The 22,855-nt window shown below is 44.7% G+C and overlaps 1 protein-coding gene across 3 annotated transcripts in view; it reads right to left on the bottom strand.

The window, feature by feature from the left end:
* The window catches only part of LOC139411585 (tyrosine-protein kinase CSK-like), a 44,919-nt gene that overhangs the window by 5,727 nt on the left and 16,337 nt on the right, over positions 1 to 22,855 (bottom strand). For all 3 annotated transcript variants that reach the window (XM_071158136.1, XM_071158137.1, XM_071158134.1), the window contains 3 exons: positions 11,098 to 11,174; positions 2,865 to 2,978; positions 2,135 to 2,247 (listed from right to left, as the gene is read on the bottom strand). In XM_071158136.1, the coding sequence (XP_071014237.1) occupies positions 2,135 to 2,247; positions 2,865 to 2,978; positions 11,098 to 11,112 (242 nt within the window). In that variant the 5' untranslated portion in view covers positions 11,113 to 11,174. The remainder of the gene's footprint in view (positions 1 to 2,134; positions 2,248 to 2,864; positions 2,979 to 11,097; positions 11,175 to 22,855) is intronic.

Raw genomic sequence — 22,855 nt, 5'->3', positions numbered from 1 at the left:
ATAATGTAAGGCAGTGGCATTTCTAAGCAGTTGTACTTAGAGCAGTGGAGTGACCCTGTCTGTGTCTCAAGGAGCCAGTGAGAAAGTGCCTTGGCGTAAACAGGAAACGCAGACACAGAAAAACACACATGGGCAGGCAAAGACGGAAACTGACACAGGCTCTGCAATAACAGGAAAATGCAAAGCAGCTCAGAGCCGGCAAGGCGCAAGCCAGGGCCTACCAGACCTCTCTATTCACAGAGAGGTGAGACCACACAGAGGAGAGAGGCTTTTAGAGAGAACAGCACAGTGGCTCTCATCCCCTCAGAACAGTCTATGAAACCTGCCCCCGGCTGACCGCAAGGCAAGCTGCAGGACACTGGACACACGTGGTTCCCTTCTTTGTTTTGCCTCAAGCTATTAAACACGGCCTCCATCTCACCTCATGTACAAGATCTACAGGATTCTACTGGATAAACTCCACCCCTTGCTTGGCTTTTTCCTTAAGATCATTCATTTCTTATCTGTAGTAGACCCTAACACAGAATCCCCCAGCAGTATGGAAACAGGAGCAGTAGGAGGTCCTCAGGGGTCTCTCTGGGGGCTGGTGAGTTAAGGGTAATCAAAGTGTGTAATTGATTTACACAGTTCCCTTCCTCCCTCCCTCCCTCCCTCCGTTGCCCAGCACAAAGACAGAGCAGGGCCTTTGCAAAGCGGCTTAATGCGGAGGGAGGATTGAGTTGATTAGATCAGCGGAGCTGCTTCTCCATGGACAGCAGCCTCCTTAACTCCCATTAATCTGAGAGCAGGCGCCAGTAAGCCAGCAGTCAGCCAGACACTGAGTAACCAACAGCCAAAACACAGGAGGAGCACACAGGAGCTACCAGCCAAACATATGACCAACCAGTCAGACTATTTAATGAGGAAGCAGGGCATGTAATATGCCATTTATATGTTTCAGTTTGTGCCATTCACTAGGGAGAACAGGCTGCTAGAAGTAAGGGAGAAATAGAGTAAGGAAGGACAGTGGGGAAGGAGGTAGGAGAGAGAGAGACTGCAGTAAGCAGGGGACGGAGGCCTTTTGCCAGTCTTCTTTAGGGTGGTGCTGTAACCCCACCTCCCTTCCAACAGAGTGGATGATTACCAGCAGGTGGCAGCAGTGAGCTGTGAGGTCAAAGAGCAGCATCTCTCAGGGTGTGGAGATCAACAGACCCAAGAACACAGCTGACACTGTTCGTTATATAAGCCAACAGGGAGTTTTCCCCAAGACATCTGTTACAAATTCATAATAACATAATAACAACAACCCCCCCTCAGACTCACACCACTAACCACTCCTCTCTGAGGGTATCCACAGTGCTGATGTATTATTGGCTGTATTTACAGAGAGTTTGCTCTCTTACAGCTGAAGGAGAGTAGGAGGGCAGTGGACTCTGCCCAGTCCCTCCACTGGTGACCTCTACTTCATAAGGACAGCAAACCCACTCACTCCCTCTAGTCAGTTCCCTGTCCAGTGGAGTAGCCGTGCCTTTGTTCTTCCTTGTAACACTTGACTGGTTGCCCTTCACCACACAGCTTGAGCTTTCCTCTCCTCAGCTGAGCGGTTAAGCTCAGAAGAATGAGATGTTGGGGGAGAGAGTCTGCAGTGTGTGTGTGTCTGTGTGTGTGTGTGTGAGTGAGAGAGAGAGAAACAGAGAAAGACACACACAACAGTGTGTTTTGGTCCAACACGTTTGAGTGCATCAACTTCAGCCTTGTCCTGTGTGTGTGAGTGAGTGAGATAACTCTGTGATTATCTCCTGGCCTCCAGTTTTATACCATTTGCATAAGTCTAATTTTTTTCCTCTTTTGAAATAGCTGGCCCTTCAAAGAGCCAGATTCAAATCGGAGCGGCACTTAGCCCCACCCACATTGGCAGGCAGCCACCCAGAGAGCAGACGGGACAGAGAAGAGGCGGTAAAAAACAAACAAATATTACCAACATCTCCTGTCAGGCCTTTGTAACACACACCACCCCCCCCCCCCCCCCCCCCCCTCCTTCTAATGAACTAAGCACCATAGTCATACCTTTAATATACAGTGAAAGATGGGAACTTCTCACAGGTAAGGGCACATCTTATGTGACAGAGCAGCTGAGGTCCTATCATGTACTTACGGCATAAGACTGAGTTTTCCCCCTGACTTGACCCCTTCCCTTTTCTGGACGTAGTTAGCTGGGATGGTGCCCTCTCTGCCCACTGTGTTCTTCGCTTTGTACCAGTTGGGATCCTGAAATATCAGCAGAAACACCCTTTAACCTCTACGGGATCGGTGTGCTAACGTAGGCTATGTGATTAGCATGAGGATGTAAGTAACAAAACCTTTTCCCAGGACATAGAAATATCAGATATGGGCAGAAAGCTTGAATTATTGTTCTTCTAACTACACTGTAAAATGTACAGTAACTGTTACTGTGAAATAATACCATGCTATTATTTGAGGAGAGTGCACAATTATGAACTTGAAAATGTATTAAACAAACCAATTAGGCAGTCTTGAGACAACATTTTTAACAGAAATGCATTGGTTAATTGGATCAGTCTAAAACTTTGCACATACACTGATGATCTAGTGGCCAAAATCTAAATTGTGCCTGGGCTGGAATAATACATTATGGCTTTCTCTTGCATTTTAAAGATGGTACAAAAAAAGTGTGTTGTCTTTTTACCAGATCCAATGTGTTATATTCTACTACATTAATTTCACATTTCCACAAACTTCAGTGTTTTCTTTCAAATGTAATCAAGAATATACATATCCTTGCTTCAGCTCCTGTGCTACAGGTGTCATTTTGGTGAAAATTGAAGAAAAAAAGGGTCCAGTTTGGAAAGGTGAGCCGTGCTTACCCTGGTGACTCCAATTATGGTCAACACATCTCCTTTACAGAAAGGCAGGTCCTGTTCATTCGTCGACTGGAAGTTGTACTTGGCTACACACTCTGTGCCAGGCAACCATGGCACCTAGGTCACGAGTGAAGAGGAGAGGCGCTGTTATAAAGGCTGAGATTGACTACAGTAAAAGGTTACAGACAGTCATAGCTTGGACGAGTGAATTGCATTTATGCCGTCATTGACACTAGGGAGAAATTCAATTGCAATAGGGTTAAAATAACACGAGCATTTAAAAAAAGGTCTACAACTTAAATAAGCATGCACCACTCCAGACCTGACTGCCCTTCACCAGCACAAAAACATCCTGTGGCGTACTGCATTAGCATTGAATTGTTGCGATATGCAACTTTTTTTTATTTTTTTGAATTTTACCCCTTTTTCTCCCCAATTTTGTGGTATCCAATTGTTGTAGTAGCTACTATCTTGTCTCATCGCTACAACTCCCGTACGGGCTCGGGAGAGACGAAGGTTGAAAGTCATGCGTCCTCCGATACACAACCCAACCAAGCCGCACTGCTTCTTAACACAGCACGCATCCAACCCGGAAGCCAGCCGCACCAATGCGCCGGAGGAAACACTGTGCACCTGGCCACCTTGGCTAGCGCACACTGCGCCCAGCCCGCCACAGGAGTCGCTGGTGCGCGATGAGACAAGGACACCCCTACCGACCAAGCCCTCCCTAACCCGGGCGACGCTACGCCAATTGTGCGTCACCCCACGGACCTCCCCGTCGCGGCCGGTACGACAGAGCCTGGGCGCGAACCCAGGAACTCTGATGGCACAGCTGGCGCTGCAGTACAGCGCCCTTAACCACTGCGCCACCCGGGAGGCCGATATGCAACTTTTCAGGGAAGTTAGGAACCAATATACACAGGCAGTTAAGAAAGCAAAGGCTAGCTTTTTCAAAAAGAAATATGCACAAACTCAAAAGTTCTGGAACACTGTAAAGTCCATGGCGAATAAGAGCACCTCCTCCCAGCTGCCCACTCTACTGAGGCTAGGAAACACTGTCACCAATAAATCTACGATCATTTCAATAAGCATTTTTCTACGGCTGGCCATTATTTTCCACCTGGCTACCCCTACCCCAGTCAACAGCTCTGCACCCCCCACAGCAACTTGCCCAAGCCTCCCCATTTCTCCTTCACCCAAATCCAGATAGCTGATGTTCTAAAAGAGCTGCAAAATCTGGACCCCTACAAATCAGCTGGGCTAGACAATCTGGACCCTCTCTAAAATTATCCACCACAATTGTTGCAACCCATATTACTAGCCTGTTCAATCCCTCGTAACGTCTGAGATCCCCAAAGATTGGAAAGCTGCCGCGGTCATCCTTGTCTTCAAATGGGGTGACACTTTAGACCCAAACGGTTACAGAACTACATCTATCCGACCCTGCCTTTAAAAAAAGTATTAGAAAGCCAAGTTAATAAACAGATCACCAACCATTTCGTACCTTCTCCACTATGCAATCTGGTTTCCCAGCTGGTCATGGATGCACCTGAGCCACGCTCAAGGTCCTAAACGATATCATAACCGCCATCAATAAAAGACGATGTGCAGAAGTCTTCATCGACCTGGTCAAGGCTGTGTGTTGGTGTTGGAGGGCCAGTAGGAGGCACTCTTTCCTCTGGTTTAAAAATATCCCAATGCCCCAGGGCAGTGATTGGGGACACTGCCCTGTGTAGGGTGCTGTCTTTCGGATGGGACGTTAAACGGGTGTCCTGACTCTGAGGTCATTAAAGATCCCATGGCACTTATCGTAAGAGTAGGGGTGCTAAATTCCTAATCTGGCCCTCAAACCATCAGTCACCTAATAATCCCCACTTTGCAATTGGCTCATTCATCCCCTGTAACTATTCCCTAGGTAGTTGCTGCAAATGAGAACGTGTTCTCAGTCAACTTACCTGGTAAAATAACAGATACATTTTTTTTTTTTTTTTAAAGTGTTATTTACTTATTTTGCACCCCAGTATTTCTACTTGCACATTCATCTTCTGCACATCTATCGCTCGTGTTTAATTGCTAAATTGTAATTGGTTCACCACTATGGCCTATTTATTGTCATATGGGCTAAGTACAGGCCACTATGGCCTATTTATTGTCCTATGGGCTAAGTACAGGCCACTATGGCCTATTTATTGTCCTATGGGCTATGTACAGGCCACTATGGCCTATTTATTGTCCTATGGGCTATGTACAGGCCACTATGGCCTATTTATTGTCCTATGGGCTATGTACAGGCCACTATGGCCTATTTATTGTCCTATGGGCTATGTACAGGCCACTATGGCCTATTTATTGTCCTATGGGCTATGTACAGGCCACTATGGCCTATTTATTGCCTTACCTCCATAATCTTACTACATTTGCACACACTGTATATAGACTTTTCTATTGTGTTATACGTTTATTTATTCCATGTGTAACTGTGTTGTTTGTATCGCAATGCTTTGCTTCATCTTGGCCAGATCGCAGTTGTAAATGAGAACTTGTTCTTAACTGGTTAAATAAAGGTGGGGGGAAAAAAATAGCTACACTGGTTTGTCCTACACGCTATTCAGACCATATAGCATGTGGGCCTATTCTTTAGGCATTAACTGAGGCTCCTACGTCTAACCGGTGGTGTCGTGGCATTAGTGTTGTAAATAGCATCTTCACAGGAGTCATGGTTGTATGTTATCAGCTAGAGGCAATGACAGTACACAGCAGCGTGTGTGTGTGTGTGTGTGTGAGAGAGGGACACAAGGTGTGTCCAAAATGGCACCATATTCCCTGGAGGCTCTGGTCATAAGTAGTGCACTATATAGGGAGGGGCGCAGCCACTATCCTCATATAACCTGGTGTATTCCTGAAGCAATGCTCTACGCACAGCTCTGTATGTCTGATATCGTTATCGGGACACACATCCCTCAATCATTTCCTGATAGGAGTCAGAGAGACGAGCGTCACAGAGGGAGCGATGTGAGTTATGTACTGTTGTGTGCCAAAGATTAAAATAATTTGGGTTGATAAGCAAATGTGAATATGGGGGATGCAAGGGGGTTGTAATCATGCTTTGTGGCTGCTGGCAGATGAAAAGCAGAAGCACTAAAGTCAGTCAGGAAATATGACACGTCTGGAAGGGGCACGGCACATTAGAATGTGTGTGTAAGTAGGATGCGTGCGTGCATTAGTGATTCACTTATAACCTGCAGTCCCCGTGGTTGTATATGCGGGGCAGGCGCGTTTAGGGTCATGACATATTGTGTGGATGAAGGTGGGTTGAATAAAAGAGAAAACAATACCTTTAAAAAAAAATGTGAAGAACAATGTAGAATTCTTGTGCATTTTATAATAACAGGGTATACTGGTTCTCTTTCATTACTTTAGGCTGTCAGCCTGAGCTTCAGGGCCCAACTGTACGTGTGTCAAATCGCCTATACACCAATCACAAAATTATTGTGGGAACAGGCAGAGAAAGTTGGGAGTTTAATTCAATAAGAGAAAAGCTGTGAAATGGAAAGCTGAAAATAAAGAGAAGCGAGGGCCAGAGAAGTAATGTTTGGGAAAGCATTGGTGACGTGGTAAGAGGATGATAGCAGTGATCTGTGTGATGGCTCTGTACAAATTTGACAGTCACAAGACTGGGGACATCAAATATGCCGATGGAAGATCAAGGGAACAGTAGCCTATTGTTCAGATGGGTTAAATGGAAAATGAAATCTGGACACTAACCTCTCAGCCTTAATATTAACACCTGCAGAATTAAAAATCTCTTGCAGTAAAATGATAGACCAAATGTAGGCAACATTTTTACTCAGGAACAGGAGTGGAGAAATATGATTTCTTTCTTTCATCTAGAGAGAATGCAAATACACAGTTAAATGGCATCTCTTCATTTGTTGGAATCATAAAAGCTGATAGTATTACAACCACATAAGATTTCAGTTCTGCTTGGGTGCATATTTATTCAGAAACATGTTGGGTCGTTTTCATAGCTTTCTATTTCCTTACAACGGGTCAAACTTAGCACAGAAAATCTTCTGTTTTGAGTTTAAAATTCAAATAAAAAAAATCTCCCCACCCAGTCCGTAAACGTCTTTGCTCCGCAAAAGAAGCAGGGATGACAGAACTTTACCGATGTCAACTAGATTGAAGCATTCATTCTATCGATTTATGACAATATTATGTTGAGCAAGGATTTATTTAGTCTTCTAGGGCAGTGATTCTCAACTGGTGCGTGGTTATAAGTGGATTGTAGGTGTCCCCTACTTATTTTCCACCATCATTTGCAAATAAATTCATTTAAAAAAAAAATCATGCTTAACACCCCAGCCATCCTACAATCTAAGATTGATGCCCTCAATCTCACACAAAATATCAATGAACCTACCAGGTACCACCCCAAAGCTGTAAACACAGGCACCCTCATAGATATCACCCTAACCAACTTGCCCTCTAAATACACCTCTGCTGTTTTCAACCAAGATCTCAGCGATCACTGCCTCATTGCCTGCATCCGTAAATGGGTCAGCAGTCAAATGATCTCCACTCATCACTGTTAAACGCTCCCTGAAACACTTCAGCGAGCAGGCCTTTCTAATTGACCTGGCCGGGGTATCCTGGAAGGACATTGACCTCATCCCCGTCAGTAGAGGATGCCTGGTTATTTAAAAAAAAATGCCTTCCTCACCATCTTAAATAAGCATGGAAAAATGTAGAAGCAGGAACAGGCATAGCCCCTGGTTCTTTCCAGACCTGACTGCCCTTAACCTCTTGAACCTCTGGGGGCAGTATTTCATTTTTGGATGAAAAACGTTCCCGTTTTAAACAAGATATTTTGTCACGAAAAGATGCTTGACTATGCATATAATTGACAGCTTTGGAAAGAAAACACTGACGTTTCCAAAACTGCAAAGATATTGTCTGTGAGTGCCCCAGAACTAATTCTACAGGCGAAACCAAGATGAAATTTCATACAGGAAGTGAGACAGATTTTGGAGGCGCTGTGTTCCAATGTCTCCTTATATGGCTGTGAATGCGCAAGGAATGAGCCTACACTTTCTGTCGTTTCCCCTATGTGTTTGCAACATTGTGACGTATTTGTAGGCATATCATTGGAAAATTGACCATAAGAGACTACATTTACCAGGTGTCCGCTCGGTGTCCTCCGTCGAAACTATTGCGTAATCTCCAGGTGCATGCACGTTTCCATTTGGTTCAGAAGAGAAAGTCAACTGCCCCGAATGATTTATCATCGAAAGATGTGAAAAACACCTTGAGGATTGATTATAAACAACGTTTGCCATGTTTGTCGATATTATGGAGTTAATTTGGGAAAAAAATTGCGTTGTAATGACTAAATTTTCGTTTTTTTTTCTTAGCCAAACGTGATGAACAAAACGGAGCGATTTCTCCTACACAAATAATATTTTTGGAAAAACTGAACATTTGCTATCTAACTGAGTCTCCTCATTGAAAACATCCGAAGTTCTTTAAAGGTAAATGATTTTATTTGAATGCTTTTCTTGTTTTTTAGAAAATGTTGCGTGCGGCATGCTAGGCTTAATGCTATGCTAGCTATCAATACTCTTACACAAATGCTTGTGTAGCTATGGTTGAAAAGCATTTTTTGAAAATCTGAGATTACAGTGTTGTTAACAAAAGGCTTGTGAGCCAATATATTTATTTCATTTCATTTGCGATTTTCATGAATAGTTAACGTTGCGTTATGGTAATGAGCTTGAGGCTATAATTACGCTCCCGGATACGGGGATTGCTCGTCGCAACAGGTTAACCAACAAAAAAACATCCTATGGCGTTCTGCATTAGCATCAAACAGCCCCCGGAATATGCAACTTTTCAGGGAAGCTAGAAACCAATACACACAGGCAGTTAGAAAAGCCAAGGCTAGCTTTTTCAAGCAGAAATTTGCTTCCTGCAACAAACTCAAAAAAGTTCTGGGACACTAAAGTCCTTGGAGAATAAGAACACCTCCTCCCAGATGCCCACTGCACCGAGGATAGGAAACAGTCACTACCGATAAATCCAATATAATTGAGAATTTCAATAAGCATTTTTCTATGGCTAGCCATGCTTTCCACCCGGCTAACCCGGTCAACAGCACTGCACCCCCCACAGCAACTCGCCCAAGCCTTCCCCATTTTTCCTTCGCCCAAATCCAGATAGCAGATGTTCTGAAAGAACTGCAAAATCTGGACCCCTACAAATCAGCCGGGCTAGACAATCTGGACGCTTTCTTTCTAAAATTATCTGCCGAAATTGTTGCAACCCCTATTACTAGCCTGTTCAACCTCTTTCGTGTCATCTGAGATTCCCAAAGATTGGAAAGCAGCTGCGGTCATCCCCCTCTTCAAAGGGGGGGACACTCGACCCAAACTGCTACAGACCTATATCTATCCTACCCTGCCTTTCTAAGGTCTTCGAAAGCCAAGTCAACAAACAGATTACCGACCATTTCGAATCCCACCAAACCTTCTCCGCTATGCAATCTGGTTTCAGAGCTGGTCATGGGTGCACCTCAGCCACGCTCAAGGTCCTAAACGATATCTTAACCGCCATCGATAAGAAACAATACTGTGCAGCCGTATTCATTGACCTGGCCAAGGCTTTCGACTCTGTCAATCACCACATCGGCAGACTCGATAGCCTTGGTTTCTCAAATGATTGTCTCGCCTGGTTTACCAACTATTTCTCTGATAGAGTTCAGTGTGTCAAATCAGTGTGCCTGTTGTCCGGGCCTCTGGCAGTCTCTATGGGGCTGCCACAGGGTTAAATTCTTGGACCGACTCTCTTCTCTGTATACATCAATGTCGCCGCGCTTGCTGCTGATGATTCTCTGATCCACCTCTACGCGGATGACACCATTCTGTATACTTCTGGCCCTTCTTTGGACTCTGTGTTAACCCTCCAGACGAGCTTCAATGCCATACGACTCTCCTTCCGTGGCCTCCAATTGCTCTTAAATACAAGTAAAACTAAATGCATGCTCTTCAACCGATCGCTGCCTGCACCTGCCCGCCCGTCCAACATCACTACTCTGGACGGTCCTGTCTTAGAATATGTGGACAACTACAAATACCTAGGTGTCTGGTTAGACTGTAAACTCTCCTACCAGACTCACACCAAATATCTCCAATCCAAAGTTAAATCTAGAATTGGCTTCCTATTTTGCAACAAAGCCTCCTTCACTCATGCTGCCAAACATACCCTTGTAAAACTGACCATCCTACCGATCCTCGACTTCGGCGACGTCATTTACAAAATAGCCTCCAATACCCTACTCAATAAATTGGATGCAGTCTATCACAGCGCAATCCGTTTTGTCACCAAAGCCCCATATACTACCCACCACCGCGACCTGTACGCTTTCGTTGGCTGGTCCTCGCTTCATACTCGTCACCAAACCCACTGGCTCCAGGTCATCTACAAGACCCTGTTAGGTACAGTTCCCCCTTATCTCAGCTCGCTGGTCACCATAGCACCACGCACCTGTAGCACACGCTCCAGCAGGTATATCTCTCTGGTCACCCCCAAAACCAATTCTTACTTTGGCCGCCTCGCCTTCCAGTTCTCTGCTGCCAATGACTGGAACAAACTACAAAAATCTCTGAAACTGGAAACACTTATCCCCCTCACTAGCTTTAAGCACCAGCTGTCAGAGCAGCTCACATATTACTGCACCTGTACATAGCCCATCTATAATTTTGCTCCTGCACCCCCATTATTTCTCTCTACTTTGCACATTCTTCCACTGCAAATCTACCATTCCAGTGTTTTTTTTTTTAAGAAGTTTGTTGTTTTTACTGTCTATATTGTATTTACTTTGCCACCATGGCCTTTTTTTTGCCTTTACCTCCCTTCTCCCCACATTGTATATAGACTCATTTTTCTACTGTATTATTGACTGTATATTTGTTTTACTCCATGTGTAACTCTGGTGTTGTACGTGTCGAACTGCTTTGCTTTGTCTTGGCCAGGTCGCAATTGTAAATGAGAACTTGTTCTCAACTAGCCTACCTGGTTAAATAAAGGTGAAATAAAAATAAATGTAAAAAATTTGCGCAATGTTATTGGGCCTCTGATTTTCACATACAGTTGGATGGGTTATTAGCAATTGCGAGCAGGGATGAACAAACAGTTGACTTTCGCACTACTAGCATGTGCAGGTGTGTTCTCCTCTCACCTGGATCCCAGACATGGTAAAGGGGGTGGGGGAGGTGTCCTCAGGCAGGTGTCACTGGTCAGCTGGTACCATCAGAGCTGCAGGACAACAGAAGAGAAGATTGACAGACTAGCACCACACTGGAACATGATGTTGTCTACCAGGCTGAGCATACCACATGTGGTCTGGTCACTAAGCAAAAGAGAACCAGATTCAAAATGCTACTCTGGTTAGTTCTGTTAAACAGCTTTAAATCTGCAGTTTACTGTATGTCAACTCAACAGCTGTGAATAAGCTTCACATGCAGAGGAAAAATAGTCTACTGTCACTACCTTGTTTTTCAACCAATGTGCATGAACACTGGCACAACCTCATCTACTGCAAATGTTTTTTTTTAAACACTTAATGTGCAATAGCCTACGTACTAGAATTTGTGAAATATAGGCCCCCCCAAAATAAAGACTGCTCTATGCAGATAATCATTTCTAAGCGCTAATAATTGTGCCTCTCCACGGTGACCTTCAGAGCGAGGTACATGCATGAGAGTTGATCCTCCCAAAGGAAATGACGCCTCCCTCTGCCTGTTGTCCACTGCTCAGATCGCTAAAAGCTAAACCCACCACTTTCTCAGCTCATCTGTCAGGCAAAGCTCTGTGCTGTGAGAGCTGAATGATCTGTATTGGCTGGAGGTAGCTGACCCTACAGTGTTTCTACCTACAGTAGACGGGCAGTTCTGAGAGAGCAGTATGTAGGCTAGGCTACAGTATGCAGGGCTGTAAGAGAGCAGTATGGTGTCTGTATCAGCTGCATCTAGGCTACATTAGTGAGCAGTATGATCGGTTTTGGCTGGATCTAGGCTATAGTATGCAGGCAAAACACAGCAGATGCCGGGCCTGAAGCGTGTCTCTGTGCTCTGTCCCTGAGGATGAGAAAGAGGAGGAAGCCAGAGAAAAGACTAGAGGCACATGACAAGGCCATACAGTTTATGCTGCATCAGACAAAGGCACACACGGCATGGTCAATTCACCATAGGAGGGCCAGTACAGTATCACACAACCTCATCCACTGCCTCTCAACTCAGGCCGGCCGAGAACAGGAAGTGAGGGGGAACTGGAAGTGGCTGACTCGTATTTTCCGATGGTGTGGTGGTGGGTGGGTCGGAACTCCATAAATGTACGGTAGAGATCTAGAACCATTAAATTACGCATGTCTCATCCATACAGCCACTACGGTGTATCAATGGCTCACAGCACAGCAGAGCACTGCATGTCCTGTATCCTGTGTTAAAACAGGAAGTTGGCTAATTGCAGACTGCTGCAGATCTGTATGCAAACTGACAGAGCCAAATATAGCAGCTCTGGTATACCCAGAGGCCACCCACTTTTCTATTTGGAATTCTTAGTGTCAGTCAGTGCAAAGGGAAAGCATCACAACAAAAACCTGTTGTTTTTAATAATAAATATGCATCTCTAATCTAGCCTACTTCCATTGTCCTCTAAGAGGGACTGAATATCCTCCTCACTTAAGTGTCAGTCAGTGTTTGTGTGAGAAACAGCCATATTCCATCATCCATTGCTGCTATAGTGCTGGTGAAAGGAAAAGATTCAACACAGAGCTGGTGAGGAAATACAGGCAAGGTTTCTGAACCAAGGTAGGAAGGCGGATTACATCTGAGAAATGAGCTCAACTCCAGCAGCAGTGCTGACGTACGAAGGTCAAAGACAGATGCTTAGCACCCACTCAGCAAGTCTAGTTCACTGAGGTGCCTACACACACAGCCATGTGAGTGATGCTCTATACCCCCGAGCGCAATTTTCTCCTTTCCCACTCATCCCTCCATTCTTTTCAGCTCTCCCAGGCTCCCTGCTGATATCGCTACCATGGAAACCAACAGTGATGTAACACACACTATACAGCCAAGATAACTACCTCTTCATATAGCAGAACACTCCTTTCTCAGCTGAGTTCAATGACAGTCATTAGGTGCTCCATTTCGGTTACATTCACACTAGGTCTAAATCAATCCATTCACAGAGACAAGAAATACTGCTGAGAAAGAGACAGCGTACTACAGACAACCATAAATGAACTCCATTTTACAAGCAGTGCTGTGCCGAGGTATCTAGTTGGAAAAACTTTACACCACTCTCCAGTGAGTGTAAAAAACACATCTCTGAAAGGAAAACCATCAATCCAAAACCTCTCAGTACTCCTCTCTAGCGTTGAATGAACACAGACATCGATAGTATCCACAGCAAAATCTATTATTTCTACCATGTCATGCTTATGTGTAGTCAACAAGCACTAAGCAAGTAGGTACTGTATACATGTTTGCCAGAAGAGCCTCCCAGATGAATAGCATTGCTTCAGCTACATGTGGAGAGAGATCATTCTGCTTGTGCAGTCAGCGTGCTACTTATTGTTTTCCTGTGCTGGCTGAACTCTCCATGGCTGCAGCTGGTCGGAAGTGAACAGTAATTCACACTTTCAAAAACAACCACACAATCATGATTAGGCCTACAGTATATAACAACTACGCCAGTGACAGACAAAAAAATGTGTTGATATGTGCCACATATGAGTAGTAAGCTAATGTTTCTCAACAGCATATACATGACAGGTTGCTCCAGGTAGAAATGGATGGTGCAGAGTTGAGTTCACATTTCAGTACTCAACTACCTTACATGACCGGAGTGTCTGGCAGTGGTGTGGCCTTATTTCTATTAAAGCATATTGGCTGACTGTCATTTATATTCCATATCAATAGGTTTAGGTTACTAAATGATCATCTAAATTTGTCCTATACCCATCATGAGGTTGCTACAACGTAGCCTACAAATTAAAGTTCATAACATAGGTGCACAGGTCAAGAGACAAAATTGGAGTAATCAAGGTGAAACAGTGACACATTCAATACCGCCTTGAACACTCTTGCCTGCATCTAGCTGATATGGGGTGTAATCATTAGTCGAAACAGTTGCAAAATGAAACAAAAACAAGTTTATAGGACATATTCAGTTAGGTCCCTCCCATTTTCATTCCATTTGCTTTTTTATTTTATTTATTTATTTATTTCACCAGGTAGGCTAGTTGAGAACAAGTTCTCATTTGCAACTGCAACCTGGCCAAGATAAAGCAAAGCAGTGTGACACAGACAACAGAGTTACACATGGAGTAAACAATAAACAAGCCAATAACAAACAAGTCAATGACAGAAGAGAAAAGAAAGTCTATATACAGTGTGCGCAAAAGGCATGAGGAGGTAGGCAATAAATAGGCTATAGGAGCGAATAATTACAATTTAGCAGATTAACACTGGAGTGATAAATGAGCAGATGATGATGTGCAAGTAGAGATACTGGTGTGCAAAAGAGCAGAAAAGTTAAAACAAAAACAGTATGGGGATGAGGTAAGTAGTTGGATGGGCTATTTACAGATGGACTATGTACAGCTGCAGTGATCGGTTAGCTGCTCAGATAGTTGATGTTTAAAGTTGGTGAGGGAAATAAAAGTCTCCAACTTTAGCGATTTTTGCAATTCGTTCCAGTCACTGGCAGCCGAGAACTGGAAGGAAAGGCGGCCAAATGAGGTGTTGGCTTTGGGGATGATCAGTGAGATATACCTGCTGGAACGTGTGCTACGGGTGGGTGTGGTTATCGTGACCAGTGAACTGAGATAAGGTGGAGTTTTACCTAGCATAGACTTATAGATGACCTGGAGCCAGTGGGTCTGGCGACGAATATGTAGTGAGGGCCAGCCGACTAGAGCATACAGGTCGCAGTGGTGGGTGGAAAAAGGTGATTTGGTAACAAAACGGATCACACTGTGATAGCAAACTGGATGCAGGCTGAGTAGAGTGTTGGAAGCTATTTTGTAGATGACATCACCGAAGTCGAGGATCGGTAGGATAGTCAGTTTTACTAGGGTAAGTTTGGCAGCGTGAGTGAAGGAGGCTTTGTTGCGAAATAGAAAGCCGATTCTAGATTTGATTTTGGATTGGAGATGTTTAATATGAGTCTGGAAGGAGGGTTTATAGTCTAGCCAGACACCTAGGTATTTATAGTTGTCCACATATTCTAGGTCGGAACCGTCCAGGATGGTGATGCTAGTCGGACGGGTGCGGGTAGTGAACGGTTGAAAAGCATGCATTTGGTTTTACTAGCGTTTAAGAGCAGTTGGAGGCCACGGAAGGAGTGTTGTATGGCATTGAAGCTCGTTTGGAGGTTAGTAAGCGCAGTGTCCAAGGAAGGGCCAGAAATATACCGAATGGTGTCGTCTGCGTAGAGGTGGATTAGTCCAGCTGTCTTCATCAACCTGGCCAAGGCTTTCGACTCTGTCAATCACCGTATTGTCACAGTACGGTCTTTTATCGATGGCGGTTATGATATCGTTTAGCACCTTGAGTGTGGCTGAGGTGCACCCGTGACCGTCTCGGAAGCCGTGTTGCACAGCAGAGAAGGTACAGTGGGATTCGAAATGGTCAGTGATCTGTTTATTAACTTGGCTTTCGAAGACTTTAGATGGGGAGGGCAGGATGGATATAAGTCTGTAACAGTTTGGGTCTAGGGTGTCACCCCCTTTGAAGAGGGGGATGACCGTGGCAGCTTTCCAATCTTTAGGGATCTCGGACGAAACAAAAGAGGTTGAACAGGCTGGTAATAGGGGTTGCAAAAATGGCGGCGGATAGTTTTAGAAAGAGAGGGTCCAGCTGATTTGTACTGGTCCAGGTTTTGCAGCTCTTTCAGAACATCTGCTGTCTGGATATGGGTGAAGGAGAGGCTGGGGAGGTTTGGGCGAGTAGCTGCAGGGGGGTGGAGCTGTTGGCCGGGGTATGAGTAGCAGGAGGAAGACATGGCCAGCCGTTGAGAAATGTATTGAAATTTTCGATTATCATGGATGTATCAGTGGGGATCGTGTTACTTAACCTCAGTGCAGTGCAGTGGGAAGCTGGGAGGAGGTGCTCTTGTTATCCATGGACTTTACAGTGTCCCACAACTTTTTGGAGTTAGAGCTACAGGATGTGAATTTCTGCTTGAAAAAGCTAGACTTTGCTTTCCTGACTGACTGCGTGTATTGGTTCCTGACTTCCCTGAACAGTTGCATATCGTGGGGACTATTCGATGCTATGGCAGTCCGCCACAGGATGTTTTTGTGCTGGTCAAGGGCAGTCAGGTCTGGAGTGAACCAAGAGCTATATCTGTTCTTAGTTCTGCATTTTTGAACGGGGCATGCTTATCTAAGATGGTGAGGAAATGATTTGAAAGAATGACCAGGCATCCTCGACTGACGGGATGAGGTCAATATCCTTCCAGGATACCCGGGCCAGGTCAATTAGAAAGGACTGCTCGCAGAAGTGTTTTAGGGAGCGTTTGACAGTGATGAGGGGTGGTCGTTTGACCGCGGACCCGTAGCGGATACAGGCAATGAGGCAGTGATCGCTGAGATCCTGATTGAAAACAGCAGCGGCGTATTTGGAGGGCAAGTTGGTCAGGATAATGTCTATGAGGGTGCACATGTTTACAGATTTAGGATTGTACCGGTTGGGCTCCTTTATGATTTGTGTGAGATTGAGGGCATCTAGCTTAGATTGTAGGACTGTGTTAAGCATATCCCAGTTTAGGTCACCTAACAGAATGAAGTCTGAAGCTAGATGGGGGGGGGGGGGGGGGCGATCACTTCACAAATGGTGTTTAGGGCACAGCTAGGAGTGGGGGGGGGGGGGGGGGGGGGGGGGTCGATAGCAGGCGGTAACAGTGAGACTTATTTCTGGAGAGGTTCATTTTTTTAATTAGAAGTTCAAACTGTTATGGCATAGACCTGGAAAGTATGACAGAACTTTGCAGGCTCTCTCTGCAGTACATTGCAACTCCTTCCCCTTTGGCAGTTCCATCTTGATGGAAAATGTTGTAGCTGGGTATGGAAATCTCAGAATTGTTGGTGGCCTTCCTAAGCCAGGATTCAGACACGACAAGGACATCAGGGTTGGCGAAGTGTGCTAAAGCTGTGAGTAAAACAAACTTAGGGAGGAGGCTTCTGATGTTGACATGCATGAAACCAAGGTTTTTTCGATCACAGAAGTCAACAAATGAGGGTGCCTGGGGACACGCGGGGCCTGGGTTTACCTCCACATCACCCGAGGAACAGAGGAGTAGTAGGATGAGGGTACGGCTAAAGCCTATCAAAACTGGTCACCTAGAGAGTTGGGGCCAAAGAATTAAAAGGAGCAGATTTCTGGGCGTGGTAGAATAGATTCAGGGCATAATGTACAGACAGGGGTATGGTGGGGTGCGGGTACAGCGGGGGTAAGCCCAGGCACTGAGTGATAAGAGAGGTTGTATCTCTGGATAAGCTGGTTATAATGGGTGAGATCACCGCATGTGTGGGAGGTGGAACAAAGGAGGTATAATGAGTGGAACTAGGGGCTCCATTGTAAACTAAAACAATGAACTAACCTAAACAACAGTATACAAGGCATATTGACATATGAGAGAGACATACAGCGAGGCATAAAGTAATCACAGGTGTTGATTTTGAGAGCTAGCTAAGACAACAGCTAATCAGCTAAAACAGGGCTTCCATTTAAGAAATGTTTTGCAACAGAATTGGCAGAACAAATACACCCCTGATTACTGTCACACAGTTCACTTTCATAGCAGCCAAATACAGCATCATTACTATGCGCGTTGTACTGTATAATTCCTAATTTCACCTTCGCTTGTAGCCTTCAGAGCACAGTCAAACCGTCATACCATAACAAAACCGCTACACAGCCTATAAAATCGGGACGCAATATTTTTTTCCATGGCAAAAAAAAAAACTACACACTAAGCAGACCAAATTCTTTGGTCCTTTAAAAAACTGCTGTATGTAGAATAGTTTGTTATAGGTTGGAAAATGACTCTGGATGACAATGTTTTCCTAAAGAAGTTAAATCCACTTAGTTTCCTTGCCACAAAACTAATGATATCAAAACTGATATCATCCCAGCCCTAGTTGTAACTATAATAACGTTATAGTCAACCAAATAGAATTTACATGTTAGTAATCCCACAGTCCAATCCAAGTGGACAAATCACACAGTACAGTGTACTACACGCAGTTACAACGGCAGGCCCCGGCGGCAATGAATAAAACCGAAAGCTTACCTTGGCCTCACTTGGAAGAGTTGCAGTGTTGGATAGCCTTAGCCAGCTAGCGAACATAAATAGCATTCTTCTCTGTTTGAGTTATTGTTGAGTAGCTTAAATTAAACTGCATTAGTTGGTAAACTAAAAGGTAAACCAAGAAATATATAGCTAGATCACCCTCTCCGTGCCTCTTCTCCTTAATTTGTTCTAAACTGTTCAACTATCATCTTTGAGTCAACTACTCACCACAATTTACGCACTGTAGTGCTAGATAGCTATAGTTTATGCTTGCTGTACTAGATTCATTCACTGATCTTTTGATTGGATGGACAAGATGTTAATTCATACTGCATTGGGTCTGAATGGCTGGACGACTTCCTAAAGAAGTCATCATAATTACTGTGAAAGTCTACGGAAGGGGAGAACCATGAGCCTACTTGTTGTTTTAAGTCAATGTACCCAGAGGAGGACAGACAATAGCTGTCCTCCAGCTACACCATGGTGCTACCATAGAGGGTGCTGTTGAGGCTACTGTAGAATTGCTTGCAAAACAGTGTGTTTTAATCAATTATTTGGTGACATGTGAAAGTTAATGTTGGGAGGAGTTTCATGGTAGGCTCAGAGGTTGCAGGTGTGTTGGTGTGTGCTGGGCCTGTAGCACAGAGAAGTTGTTATTGTAGAGTTTACTGGCAGCAAAGAAAGGTACGGGGAGAAATATGGAAATGTGACATACTGACTATGTAAATACAGAGCAACAGCTCACACTACAGTACACACACACAGCTCAGTGGAGTGGTCCGATGTAGACGAGACAAGTGCACAAACAATGACTCAATAGTTTAGTTCCTATTGATTAGCATAACCACAGCAAAAATCACAAGATGGGTGACCTATGTTCTATGAAACATGATGTCATTGCATAGAGTATGGAAGTCACAAGTGCTATGCACACAAGTGAGATATCATTATTCTCTTTGCACAGAGGCATAGTGTAAACAATCCTATGGTGAAAAGCACAGTAAGTCCAGTGTCGTGACTGGTGTCCTGACAGCATCTACTTTCTACTAGCCTTAGCCTAACTGAGTGAGGAGAACTGAACATGGACCCTCCCTTGCAGAGCAGAGTGGAAGTTTGAGGTATTGTGCTCTGTTTGGAGTGTTGGCGGTTCTAAAGCAGGGCCCAGACAGACTGTATCTGGCGCAGACAGACTGTATCTAAATTGCTGCAGTCAGACAAGGCCCAGCTGTCACGGTGTTGTCTGCTGCCGCTCTCCTACAGTCCCTTGCAGCAGGAACCAGGAAGTGGGCTACAATTAGTGCTAGCGCAGTGAGACACGATGTGCCCTGAGATAGGGAGCCAGGCTGCTCAGGCTGCTCTGAGTCTTAAAAGCCCTTCTGTTCTTTTCATGTCTGCACTAATCCTGTGTCCCGGTGCCCCAGCAGCACTGCAGAGCAGAGAGAACAGACAAATGGCACAACGTGGTATCATGAGTCGCATGGCACTTCCACGACAGGACCAGGTCAGCACCCCTACCACAGAGAAGACAGGTGACTCAATATCTCACATGGCAATTTCTCTGGCCAAATGCATTTTAAAATGCTGTCCCCATTACACCATTCAGTGCTGGCGAGCTTCCCTCAGGCTTGGTGTTTGTCAAAGTCTACATAAAAAGGCACCACAAGGGACACACTATACTAACAATTGGGTCAGTTTCCATCCAAAAATAGAATACACAAGCCTTTGATTGTGGGGAATACACAAAGGTAAAAGTGGAACAAGTGCAACAGTGAGAAGAGAATGATGATATTTGAGTGAAGTGATCAGCCTAGATCTGGATTCCTCTGTTTAAGACGAACAGAGCCGATACAATATGTTTTGCGATTAAATAGTGCGATTTGATTTCCAAACATATTGCTCACTGCAGCAGATAAACAAGATAAAGTTTTAATCTGTCATGGAAATACAAGTGCTGAAAAGATTTTGGCTCCCCATTTTAAAATAATATGGAGAACAAGCTACAGGATTCAACATACCAGAGTTTGAGGAGGTACAGCCGACTAGCTTTACCTAGCAAAAAAAATAATATATACACTGCTCAAAAAAATAAAGGGAACACTAAAATAACACATCCTAGATCTGAATGAAATATTCTTATTAAAATACTTTTTTCTTTACATAGTTGAATGTGCTGACAACAAAAATCACACAAATTAAATCAATGGAAATCCAATTTATCAACCCATGGAGGTCTGGATTTGGAGTCACACTCAAAATTAAAGTGGAAAACCACACTACAGGCGGATCCAACTTTGATGTAATGTCCTTAAAACAAGTCAAAATGAGGCTCAGTAGTGTTAGTGGCCTCCACGTGCCTGTATGACCTCCCTACAACGTCTGGGCATGCTCCTGATGAGGTGGCGGATGGTCTCCTGAGGGATCTCCTCCCAGACCTGGACTAAAGCATCCGCCAACTCCTGGACAGTCTGTGGTGCAACGTGGCGTTGGTGGATGGAGCGAGACATGATGTCCCAGATGTGCTCAATTGGATTCAGGTCTGGGGAACGGGCGGGCCAGTCCATAGCATCAATGCCTTCCTCTTGCAGGAACTGCTGACACACTCCAGCCACATGAGGTCTAGCATTGTCTTGCATTAGGAGGAACCCAGGGCCAACCGCACCAGCATATGGTCTCACAAGGGGTCTGAGGATCTCATCTCGGTACCTAATGGCAGTCAGGCTACCTCTGGCGAGCACATGGAGGGCTGTGCGGCCCCCCAAAGAAATGCCACCCCACACCATGACTGACCCACTGCCAAACCGGTCATGCTGGAGGATGTTGCAGGCAGCAGAACGTTCTCCACGGCGTCTCCAGACTCTGTCACATGTGCTCAGTGTGAACCTGCTTTCATCTGTGAAGAGCACAGGGCGCCAGTGGCGAATTTGCCAATCTTGGTGTTCTCTGGCAAATGCCAAACGTCCTGCACGGTGTTGGGCTGTAAGCACAACCCCCACCTGTGGTCATCTGGCCCTCATACCACCCTCATGGAGTCTGTTTCTGACTGTTTGAGCAGACACATGCACATTTGTGGCCTGCTGGAGGTCATTTTGCAGGGCTGTGGCAGTGCTCCTCCTTGCACAAAGGCGGAGGTAGCGGTCCTGCTGCTGGGTTGTTGCCCTCCTACGGCCTCCTCCACGTCTCCTGATGTACTGGCCTGTCTCCTGGTAGCGCCGCCATGCTCTGGACACTACGCTGACAGACACAGCAAACCTTCTTGCCACAGCTCGCATTGATGTGCCATCCTGGATGAGCTGCACTACCTGAGCCACTAGTGTGGGTTGTAGACTCCGTCTCATGCTACCACTAGAGTGAAAGCACCGCCATCATTCAAGTGACCAAAACATCAGCCAGGAAGCATAGGAACTGAGAAGTGGTCTGTGGTCCCCACCTGCAGAACTACTCCTTTATTGGGGGTGTCTTGCTAATTGACTATAATTTCCACTTGTTTGTTGTCTATTCCATTTGCACAACAGCATGTGAAATTTATTGTCAATCAGTGTTGCTTCCTAAGTGGACAGTTTGATTTCACAGAAGTGTGATTGACTTAGAGTTCATTGTGTTGTTTAAGTGTTCCCTTTATTTTTTTGAGCAGTATATATATATATATATATATATATATATATAGCCTAGGCTATATACAGTTGAAGTCAGAAGTTTACATACACTTAGGTTGGAGTCATTAAAACTTGTTTTTCAACCACACTTTCTTGTTAACAAACTATAGTTTTGGCAAGTTGGTTAGGACATCTACTTTGTGCATGACACAAGTAATTTTTCCAACAATTGTTTACAGATTATTTCACTTATAATTCACTGTATCACAATTTGTGGGTCAGAAGTTTACATACACTAAGTTGACTTTAAATAGCTTGGAAATTTCCAGAAAATCATGTTAAGGCTTTAGAAGCTTCTGATAGGCCAATTGACATCATTTGAGTGATTTGGAGGTGTCCATGTGGATGTATTTTAAGGCCTACCTTCCAACTCAGTGCCTTTTTGCTTGACATCATGGAAAAATCTAAAGAAATCAGCCAAGACCTCAGACAAAAAAAATTGTAGACCTCCACAAGGTTGGTTCATCATTGGGAGCAATTTCCACACGCCTGAAGGTACCACGTTTATCTGTACAAACAATAGTACGCAAGTATAAACATCATGGACCACGCAACTATCATACCACTCAGGAATGAGACGCGTTCTGTCTCCTAGAGATGAACGTACTTTGGTGCGAAAGGGAATATCAATCCCAGAACAGTAGCAAAGGACCTTTTGAAGATGCTGAAGGGAACAGGTTCAAAAGTATCTATATCCACAGTAAAACTAGTTCTATATCGAAATAACCTGAAAGGCAGCTCAGCAAGGAAGAAGCCACTGCTCCAAAACCACCATAAAAAAAGCCAGACTACAGTTTGCAACTGCACATGGGGACAAAGATCATACTTTTTGGAGAAATGTCCTCTGGTCTGATGAAACAAAAATAGAACTGTTTTGCCATAATGACCATCGTTATATTTGGAGGAAAAAGGGGGAGGCTTGCAAGCCGAAGAACACTATCCCAACCGTGAAGCACGGGGGTAGCAGCACCATGTTGTGGG

This window comes from Oncorhynchus clarkii, chromosome 6 (assembly GCF_045791955.1).
Source record: "Oncorhynchus clarkii lewisi isolate Uvic-CL-2024 chromosome 6, UVic_Ocla_1.0, whole genome shotgun sequence".
NCBI lineage: Eukaryota > Metazoa > Chordata > Actinopteri > Salmoniformes > Salmonidae > Oncorhynchus > Oncorhynchus clarkii.
Note: the sequence above shows the minus strand (reverse complement) of the source record. Positions and strands in the feature narration are given on the sequence as shown.